The following is an 11353-nucleotide window of genomic DNA, read 5'->3' as shown; positions in this document are numbered from 1 at the left end:
CTCTATGGCTGTCTTGGCGGCAGCAGCAGCTGCCTCCGCGGTTAACGTCAGTACCCCTCCCCCTTTACCAACTTTACCAACCACCCACTATGCCGTTCCTGTCTCCAGTCTGCTTGGCATGAAAACTGTCCCACTCCTGGCACTAAATGCCGCGGCCGCTGCGGGGGCCACGGGGAGTTTATCCGCTTACACTGCCAAAATTCCATCGACGAGTGGGGTTAAGAAATCTGACCGCCAGAAGTTTGCTCCATATTGAAGGGATGAGAAACAATGCAAGTTTTTTCGAGCTCTACCAAGATTCTGTGGTAGATGATAGCGATCAAGGAAACAATATGGCATATTTTATTTTCTGTTAAATTGCTAGTGTTAACTGTTGCCACCTCAAATTGTCTTCCACTTGCCATAACTATTAACATGCGTGCACGCACACACCCACCCACCCCAAAAATAGCAACTAGTTCCAACAGCCTCCCTGATTCTTTTACACTCTAGTTGGTAACCATGCGTAGGTTAAAAATGCTAGATTTTTGGGCACCACAACAGTTATATGACAAACTTTAGCTAACATAGTTATTAATAAAGACTCCAGCACTAGGCTTAGAATGGAGATGGGCTTTCATTCTTAACTAAGGAGTCCCGGCTCTGCCAACAATAATAGAGATCTGCAGTCTCAAGCACTGACTCTAACAAATGCTGCCTGCTCTAGCCAGCATATAGGAAAAGACCCCTTCCCAGGGCCACATTCTGCCCTCATTTACACCTGTGCATTTCAGTAGGGTTGCACAGATGTCAGCAAGGACAGAACTGGGGCCTTCAAAAAGAAAAGGAAAAAAAAAAAGCTACCTGAGACTAAAGCTTGTTTGACAAACATGTCTTTGGCATTAGACAGAGTTGTTAATTACTGCCTAGCACATCAGTATTTTTATTCATTTGAAGGGATCCCTTCAACTGTGAGACTACTTCTCAGTTGATGTATCCCTCAAATGTGCCATTTGTCTTCATGAATATTTTGATAGGCCCACAGCTAGAAAGCACCAGGCATCTCTGAAAGGAAATGCCCACGCATGCCTGACCACTAGCGGTCAATCCGCTAAACTTCACAAAGCATTGAGACATATTAATCTGCTTGACACTTACAGCTTACTAGATAAAGAAGCTAAAAAAAATACCAAATAGTCTAATAATACATACATACATATATTCATGGGCCGCCCATGTGTATGAATCTTGCTGCAATGAGAAACTCTTAAATTAACACAATGGAAAAATACTAAAGGAAGAAAAATATTAAGTGGTAACATGAGGTAATTTTAACAAGCTTTTAAATCATGTATGCGCCATCCATATATCCATACTAATGTATTAGCCAAGCCATAGTACACAGCTAATCAATCTGTTTTTATAGTATCTTTACAGGGCACAATGCTTCATCTTACTTTAGGATGCTAGAGAAGGGTAACGTACTTTAAGGAGTACATTTTCAGGAGGGCAGGCTCCCTTTTGTATGCACAATTTGCCCGAGTATATTTTGCTCCTGCTTATGAACTGAAGGTGCAACTCGAAACATGCGCACCTCTAACTACAAATCAGAGGGGCAAGTACTCAGATTTGTGCCCACAGTTTGTTTTGCAGGCCCAAAATACACAGCCAGGCAATGTCAGCTTTGCTGAAAATATACCCCATATAATTTAGGCCCCAGATCATCTTCCCACTGAAGTCAATAATAAAACAGCGCTTGACGTTAATGGGAACAGGGTCACATGGCCTTCTTGGCCAACATGCATTGGCTATTTTACTAAGGTACTGTACCAATCCTAAATACATTCCAGTTTAAAAGCTTGGAAATATGGCAACTCATTTCACAGTGTAAGTTACGGTTAGAAAATAGCTTGTCTCTTTCATATCAAATGTTATTTGAAGGTTGTCACTTCTCTAGGAAGCCAGCCAGCCAGCAAACATAATTACACACACATTTACTATGAAAGGAAAAATAATTGCGAGTAAACTGAAAGTAGTTGGGAGCTGTAATAGCTGTTTGCTAGCTGTTGGAACTAGTTTTTAATTGCATTTTCTGTTTGTCCATTCACCTTATTTTTAATTTCCGTTGCATAACACTGGCTCAGTAATGCAATATTGTTTTCCTCACAACTTGAAAAATTTAGCCTCCCATTAGCCTGCCATGTTCATCCACTTTGCACTCCTTGGACACAAAGCTTTAATGAATTGAACTGTTTTCAGTGCATTTTAATATAAACTAAAACCACAGAATGCAAATGCAATACTTTTTAAACCATGGTGTTTAAAAGTGTGTTATTATTGTATAGGGCTAAGTACTATTTCAGTATTCTATGTCATTTCTGTATTTTATAGGCTTTTTCTCCAACTTCGTACTTTTGCGCTAAGTTTTGTCACTGTAACCATTTGTAGAACTGTCGTTGTTACAGTTTTCACTTACTTATCAAAATGGGGAAGGGTAGTTGTTTGTATATAATGAAGGAAAAACTGGAACAAATGTCATGGTACCTCAGATATCTAACAGCTCTAGAAAACTGCTGTAAAATTGTTCTGGACTATTGTAATTGTTTTACTAACTGAAGTAAAAAAAAAATGTGAGAAAACTTGCCTGCATTGAAATGCTGTTCTATGCTGGTTGTACACAAGTGTAATTTTTTTAATGGTGAGAAGATTTTTTTTCTTTTTTTTTTTCTTTTTCTCCTCATTTTTGTTCCTACATTTTAGGCTGTCTTCAGAAGTTACTGGCCTGGGGGCTCTGTAATGTATCTCATCATGCCCTAGTACATTAGCCACCAGACAGGACTTTTCCAAAGCCCCATGAGACAATGATTTCTATGGACTAATCTACAGAGGAATTTCTGCCATTTCTAACTTTCTTATTCTGAGACATCAAAATAAATACTTCTTTTACTCTTTAAAGCAACTGTGCTTCCTAACTCTTGTGTTGCTTTCATTACTGTTCCACTTTAACACTGTTGTGGCTCAAAACATAGAGCAAATTTTTTTTGGAGGGGGGAGCGGGGGGTGTTATTTTTTGTTGATGTTCATGCTTTGACTAGTCTGTATAAAAGCATGGGCTGTTAGTGTTCTAACTCACTGTATTCAATTATAGAGTTGACAGTAAATTAAATAAGACGTTTTATAAATAAATTTTTTTCCTGCTTAAAAAAAACCACATGGTAGCTTTTTGCATACAACTTTTGTGTTGCTCTAAACTTGTTCTTTGGTTACCAGGTTGACAATTTTTGTCTCTTTTAGAAATGGCTTCTCAAAATAATCGCATAGACAAATGGCTTATTTTTATTAAGGATTAAAGGGTTAATATCAGCACTTGTAAGACCTTGGTGCTCATTTGGAAGCAGCATAACACGCTGCAAAATCAGCAGCATCAAACAAGCCACGAGACCATCCGAGTACAAGTAGCTGATTTTTTTATAGCATTTACAAACCTGATTAGAGGGGACCAGATTCTGTCATTGATTACATTGGGTAGTGCCTTACACTGCAAAATAATCCCCTTTGGCTTTAAGGGGGCCCACACTTGGAGTAAATTACTACTGAAAAGACGTGCAGGTGGTAGGATTTGGCCCAAATTAAAGAACCACTCCCCTCCCCTAGTTCTCATTTAAGGCCAGTATTGATTTACAACCAGCCAGGGGAAATGTAGACAATCCTGCTATCGTTAATGGCTTTTGTTGGTTTCACGCTGCTAAACACTGCACATTGCTTCGGGGGCAGGGTGCCCAAATTTTTCCACCCAAGGGCTGCATTGGCAATATGCCAGCAATCCAAGGGCCATATGCAATCAGATGTATGTAATGAGCCTCTTGTTTCATATTGAAACTACGGATTGTGTCATGCAATGCTCCTTGACCCAGCCAGTCTCCTATTTATGGATCTGGTGGAGCAAGCTGCAACCTGTAGACGCCATGATGGGCTACTCCTTCATATTAAATATAGGGGTCACCATGGGGAGCATTGGCTGTGTGGGGCTGCACATGGGCCACCTTGCCTGCTGGGCATGTGGAACCTTTTCACTTTGTAACATGGTAGTTTTGCAGCACATGGAACTAATATGACCCATTCGACGTCTGAATCAGCTGAAGGCCCAATCCCAGAACCACTAGTTCAGGCAAGTATGCCCACTGAGTTCAGTCAGCCTGGTCACCTAAGTAAGGGTTGCTAGGCAAGGCCCATAGACTGCACCTTTCCACTTGAAATGGTAGCAAGGTGCTTTCAAAACTAGGTACATTTTTTAAGCCCTCTCCCCCACGCCCCAGCTAAGATGTTAGTTATGGTATGACTTAGCTTAAATAAGTGTAGTCTTTAAATAAGGTGCAATGAGGTGGTGTTACAGGAAATGCCTGGCAAGTTCAAGTACCATTGGAAAGTTCTCCTGATTCCCCAGCATGGTATTAATGCCTATTTTGTGACAAAGGCTGAGGAGGTGAGGACCATCCCTCTGCCCATAGTGGTACTCTGGCTGAAGCAGCAGTGGTTTTTGTTTATACAAAAGGCTTCATGCAAATACTTCCCAGGCACCTTAACAACTACAATTATAGGTTTAATACCTAATGCACAGGGGGGTGGGGTGCCAGGAATGGTCTGAGAAATGAAGCAGCCTATGCAAAGGAGAAAAGAGCTTGTCACATGAGAGCTGGAAAAAAAAACCAAGCAAGGGTTTGACACGTGGCAAGCTGGAGGGAGCCTGTTCCAACTGAAACAAGCTAAAGGGGCATTGCCGGAGCTGTGGCGGCAGTGGGTGGAACAGCGACTGGCGTGGTGGGAGTTTTTTTTTAAACATGGCTAAAGTGAATCAGAAGCCAGTGACATTGTCTGTGACGGAAGCGTGAGATGGTCACTCTTGTGCATGTGTAATGAAACGGTGAGCTGCAACAATGCCCACAGTACAGTGAGCTGGGACTTAGGAAAGCAGTTGCAATAATCAAACTTGCGGCTTGAGTTCAGCTACGGTGATGGGAAGGCAGTGGCATAAACATTGGCATGGTGGGCTGAGCCACCTTAGCCTATGGCTATTAGTTAGACCGCATCAATGCATATAGTACATTGAAGCCAAAACAGCTCTGCTAGCCACCCTAAATGGTAGCCCTAGGGTGCCCACTTGGCCTGATATTTGGAGTGTTTTCTTATAGAGGCACCTGTTCCCCCCCCCCCCCGGTCCCAATTTTTCACACTTGTTGGCTGGGCACCCTAACTATACAATCTAGGCCAGAAAACATGTAACATGAGTTTGGGAGAGATGACAGCATGCAAGTTGGGAAGGCAGGCAAAACAGGAGGGCTGATGTGGGAGGAAGAGCCATCACAAACAGGCTGATATAGCAATATAAAACCCTGAACAGCAACCACCAGTGGTACTTGCACAAGTTGCACTGAGCTCAAAGCAAATGAGGTGCATGCCAATTGATGCAAGGGGATATATTTACTGGGAAGTTTACACACAGGAATAATTTAAGCTGCAACTGTTTGGTGTTAAAAGCCCTTAGCCAGCACTAATCCTGCAGCTTCACTGCAAGAAAAGCTTGCAGTTATAGGATACAAAGTGTATAAATGAGGTCAAGCAGCAGCTTAGATTTGATCGGCCAGCTAAATCAAAAAGGGCACGTGTGTTGGGCCAGAAACCACTCTTTCTGTTGTGCTAACCATCATTCTATTTTCATATTCTCACACAAGCACATTACAAGTTATAGGGAACAGCCCAGTTTGCATGTGTGCTGGTGGCTTCAGCTACTGCACCACATACACTGATGTGTTAAGACATCCCTCATTGGTCAGAGAGCGCCGAGCGTAAGCCTACCTTTTACATAGCACTTTTCAGCAAAGACCGGCAGTATCATTCGTTTTAATCTACAGCTAGGAAAATTGAGGTTTCAAAAGGCCCAATCCTTAAGCACAAGGAAAGCAATTTAGGGATTATTTTTTGGTAGCATGTGTCATAGCTCAGCAAAAGGGGACCAAGCTTACAGGGCTCAGCACCAGGTGAGAAACACCTAACATTCCTTCAAATTACACAATTCAAATTTTGGCACGGGCCTTTTCTTTGTGGTAGATTGTTTCAATCAGAGTCCCCGATTTAAATTAAGGATTTGTGTGTGTAAAAATTGCCACCTTGTGCTATACGGACTGGTCTGTGACAGCTACTCACAGCCTCATCCTTCCTATGAGAATAGGAGAAGTCCAGAGCAGCTCACCAAGATAAGTCCTCTAAGGAAAATCACACAATGTTCTTTTTCCCCCTCTCCCAACCATCTGTACCTTTGCCTTGTTTGAAAACATCTACAGGGAGATTTCCAAAGGCACCATTGGGAGTGAGGCACACAACCTTAATTGACTTTCAAGGGGATGCTCACTGGCACCTATGAAAATCTCACCTCTTCTTTTGAAGTTACAAAGCAAGGCTTCCTCAGTCAAGATACAGTCATGGCCAGCTTGAAGTTTGAAATCCAGGCCAATTTAAAAGTTGGACATTTTCTTAAAAGTTGCATAGCACTTTTTGTTGCACAAGCAGTAACTTCGTATCAGCCACTCTGATTTTTGTTGTTGTTGCCATCCTTCCCATCCCCCTGCTGCACTGCGGTTAATCTGAGCTGAAAATTTCATCTAATCATGAAACTTTGACCCAAAATGTAATTTAGAAATCTCTTCCTTAGCTATACTATCACTAGCCCACTGCTATAATGAATGCAGAAAGATACCAAAGATTTCAGATGAAAATTTGTAAAAGTCCCTTGGAATGTGTTTGAGCATTATATATTTATACAATCAATCAATGACACAAACTAGTTACACTTTGCTTTTAAAAACTGAACTAACTAGATGCACGGTACAGTTATTAACTTTATTCAGTTGTTGCTAGTGACCATTGAAGCATTCTTTTTCATTCTTTAATCTGCTGCATCCCAGCTTGCTGATGATCTCTCCTCCCCTCAGTGCACAGTGGGCACATAAGACCTTCGTACACCAGAGAAAATTTATACACAGAGGCTAGGCTCAATCTCTTCTGTAAAAATGTGCATTGTCCTCACATAAATTGTTTTAATCCCACTGATTGTCTTCCAATAAATGACTTTCAGTGGTGTCTCTAGCAGTCCACTGCTAATTTCATCCTTTGATGCCCACATTGCTTTCCCCTACCAATATGTAAGTGAGGTCAATTTTAAAGAAAGTGAAAAATAAATAGCAGTGAGGTGTGCAATATTAAATGCATGCAAACGCAGGGAAAGTTGTTCCACACAAGTCTATCAACCTTGTCCTAAGTAATCTTATTATTCTCTACTGTACTCCATTTATACCAACAGCCTCACTGGGGAAAATAGTAGCTTAACCTAAATCCAAATTTTCTGTACCAGAGCTCTAATTTAACGTTTTGTTTTGTCACAGTGGAAAAATGTATAGGACTTTATACAAGAATTCAATGTGGCAAAATAAAGTGCTAAATTACTCTAGATCAGAGCTAGGCAAAATTTTTCAGGATAACAGATTATCTGCTGAAAAATACAGTTTTGGGTTGACCAAAACGATTTGCTAATTCAGCAACTAGCTGCAGCCAAAAAGAACATGGAAAAAAAATTTAAAAAGTCAAATGTTTTGACCAAATGTTTTGAGATTTCAGTCACCTACATATGTTCAATGGTATTTCCAACTGAGATATTCCTTTATTATAAAAGGATGTGTGTCAAATGGGGAGATCATTTATGTACATTTGAAAAGAATGATTAGCAGTAAACTAACTAGCTCTCATTAAAGCTGCTGTTTTAACTCACCCAACAGTGTTCCTGAAAGGATGAAAATGCAGGCAAACTACATTGGCAAACTACACTGGCATGAGCAGTGTCTGGCTCATCTTGAGCTGAGGTTGTTCTCATTTTGTCCACATCAAAAAAGTTGACCTTATTTTACCTTTCCTACTTCCCATGACTAGGTAACAAGGTTGAAAATTACATGTATTACTATAGAGAAGAGGCCTTCATTAGTAGATATGGTCTTAGATTGTAAACTCTTTGGAGTAAGGACTACGTTCACACACACACACACACACACACACACACACACACACACACACACACACACACACCAGAGAGAGAGAGAGAGAGAGAGAGAGAGAGAGAGAGAACAGTGAGGCCAAAAATCCTTTACTGGGCCTGGAGGCATTTCCACAGTACAAATACTAATAATGAAGATTACCCATGTCATGCTTTTCTCCTTAATTAATGTTACTCAGACATGTAATAGAGCTCAGTCATCTCTACACACAGCTGAAATATTCTTCTGAATTTCACTGCCCAAGTGGAACATCTCGGATTTTGGTTAGACAGGTTTAGTCCCTGGAGCGCCTTCTCAAGTTCTAAAATTAATTAATTAATGCTCAATTTTCAAAAACCAGAAATTGTGTTGGGAAAGCAACAGGTTCAAAAACCCCACACCATTTCCATAACCTGGAAACATATCACTTACAGTGTAGCATCAGATAGGTTAGAAACTAATCATAAAATGGTGCCTCCATAAAGCTGAGGGCAAAGCAAACTCATGTAAATCGTGCCTGTACAAATTCTCTTGTCCCATTATTGCCCTTTTCCTTGAGCAGTCTGTCTTATATGGCAATTGCTTCTATGAATGATGCATCGTCTAAAGGACTGTCCTTTCAAGAAAAAGACATACTGGCTAATTTTCATTCCTAAATGGACAAACATCAATAGGAATCAATGGCGGCAAATACAGCAGTAATTTCAATCTGTCAGCAATATGCATGATACTATTGATTGGTTCAAAATCCATTATCTAAAGAGGAGGAAATTCATACAACATTAAGAAACAAAGAGGCCTTAGTTAGAACATTTATTTGGCTCAGTGGACATTCTTGCATTCCTAATATCCAAAAGATGACAATTTGTTTAGTTAATATCCTTGGTCTACCCTGTTACAGTTCTGACAACTAACAAGGATGGAAAAGTAGTTCTGTTCTAAAAAATAATTAAAAAGTTGGTTTGCATTAGGATGCAGTGGTATTCTGATTCCAAAAGTAAATAATGACCCTCCAGCATCCCCCAATTCAACAGTCTTGAAGATGAGAGAGACTTGCCAGCTATACTGTTTTTAATGCTCATTTCCTTTACCATTCCTCATATACAGTAAAAAAAATATATTCTTCACAAGCATGTGAACAAAGATAACTATAGCCCACAACATTATAAACAGACATGCAAAATAATGTCAGTTACAAAAATGAAATGTACATCCATGTTGCTCAATGCAGCCTGTCTTTAGAATCAGCCATGTCTGTGCCACTATCTCTGATCAGAATATTAAGACCAATGGAAGAACTAGTCCTTAAATCCCAGATCAGTCCTTGGAAACATACTAGGAACTCAACAGGACATACACCAGTTTCTGGTTGTCTAAATAGAAGACAATCAGAAACTGGTGTGCTGGCTTCAACCTACTTCTGCTAAGTATTAACATCAAATATGCAGTGCTGTTGTACATCTCAGTCTAGGGTGACCAGATGTCCCGATTTTATAGGGCCAGTCCTGATATTCGGGGCTTTGTCCTATATAGGCGCCTATTATCCCCCATCCCGATTTTTCACACTTGCTATCTGGTCTCCCTATGTTGGATACTCCCAGGACACTACAAAGACAAGGTGGGTAAGGTAATATCTTTTATTGGACCAACTTCTGTTGCTGAGACACACAAGCTTTTGCGTTTACGTAAAGCTCTTCTTCAGGTCTGGGAAAGTTAATCAGAGCATCACTGCTAAATACAAGGTGGAACAGATTGTTTAGCATAAGTAGTTAACACATATTTCAAGAGATCAGAGTGAAGTGGCCCATTAACCTTTCAATGAAGGGTCCCTTGAAATGCATTCAATTCTGATTAAGTTTCCCAGACCTGAAGAAGAGCTCTGTGTAAGCTCAAAAACTTGAGTCTCACCAACAAAAGTTGGTCCAATAAAAGATATCATCTCACCCATTTTGTGTCTCTAATATCAGAAATAAGAGCTCTGTGAAGGATTCCTTGGTGAACTAGTGGGGAGGTGGGGAAAAAAGTATGCATTGGGAAAATTGTACTTTAGATACACTTTGCCCAGAACTTATGGAAAATGAAGGAAACCATATCCTACAGAAAATAGCAAGACTGCTAGTCATTAAACAGATATCCATCTTTCTGAGCTGGAACTTTTCTTCCTAAAACAAGGGGAAAGCTTCTTTCACCATTTCACTCACTGCACTATAACATGCATCCAGTAACAGTAAAATTCAAAGTATTAATATTTAAAGCTAGTAACTGTGACTGCCATGTTTATTCTTTGCCCAATTAAATTAATAACTTGCCAAGTTCAATATTTGTTCTGATACTTTTTGAATGTTTCTGTTTATAAGTCAATGATAACCATTTTTGCCAAATTTCTGAATATAACCAATGTTAATATATATGACAGAGATCATTAGTTGCAAAGTTATATTTGAAATTTATTTGTTAAAGTACTGGTAGTGCTTTTTTTGTACTTATTACAAAACTGGGCAAACCAGTATATGGAGTCAGAAAACAGTGATCTACAGTTCTATTAAGCATTGTATGAATTTTATGTTTCACTTTATCATAAACACATAGCTGGAATATTGGGAAGATGTAAAGTAGGAGAAGTAAAGTAAGGTCAAGAGGATCTGGCAACAGTTTCCACACAGAATGTTCATTGTAAAAGATTCAACAAAAGTAACATCTATCTTTAGTGAGCAATAACATTTTTTCCATTAAGACAGACTATGGTGATCAGCAGATATAACCTGTGCCCAGACTGGCTTGAATTGATTGTGTGGCAAGATTATTTCCACTATACCAACCTGAGGTAAAAAAATAAGCTGTCTTTCCACAACTCTAATTTTTGGCACCAAACTGAAAAATCCATTCAGATTTTCAGAAGTTCCTGCTAGCTCAGGAAATTTGATGGCTTTAAGGGCTTGCAAAGCTCAGAAGAGCATATGATTTTTAAAAAAATAGAATCTGGTTCTTATCTAGCGAGTACTTACTGAATCTCAATACATTCCTTGCTGCTCTTTTGTGTTACCTTAAATTTGCCCTGTTCACTAGTTCTTTTTATTTATCCATTTACATACTTGAAAGAAAGAAAACAGAATTCCAAGGCTCCCTTCAATCTCCTTATGAAAGCTTCCAATATTTACAACTAAAATAAATTATGTTTATTTTGCAGTTATTCTTCTAACACCAACTGGGCTTCCAATGCAGTGCTCCAAGTTTCATATCCATTTCACTACAAAAATAGTTACTGTTCTCATTTCATCCTTCTGCTCAAGAGTTTT

The 11353-nt window shown here is 39.7% G+C and overlaps 1 protein-coding gene across 6 annotated transcripts in view; it reads left to right on the top strand.

Annotated features, from left to right (window-relative positions):
* The window catches only part of LOC137167650 (poly(rC)-binding protein 3-like), a 490543-nt gene that overhangs the window by 473465 nt on the left and 5725 nt on the right, over positions 1 to 11353 (top strand). For 4 of the 6 annotated variants that reach the window (XM_067569874.1, XM_067569876.1, XM_067569877.1 and 1 more), the window contains one exon: positions 1 to 2938. This exon is cut by the window's left edge and continues 102 nt beyond it. The exons of 1 other annotated variant lie outside the window; for it this stretch is intronic. In XM_067569874.1, the coding sequence (XP_067425975.1) occupies positions 1 to 256 (256 nt within the window). In that variant the 3' untranslated portion in view covers positions 257 to 2938. Of the gene's footprint in view, positions 2939 to 11353 lie in introns of those variants that run through there. One more of the 6 variants, XM_067569883.1, reaches the window with a different exon arrangement.

This window comes from Emydura macquarii, unplaced genomic scaffold (genome assembly GCF_026122565.2).
Source record: "Emydura macquarii macquarii isolate MOO-44397 ecotype Brisbane River unplaced genomic scaffold, CSIRO-AGI_Emac_v2 contig_2948, whole genome shotgun sequence".
Classification (NCBI taxonomy): Eukaryota; Metazoa; Chordata; order Testudines; family Chelidae; genus Emydura; species Emydura macquarii.
This window is presented reverse-complemented; position numbering and strand designations above follow the sequence as displayed.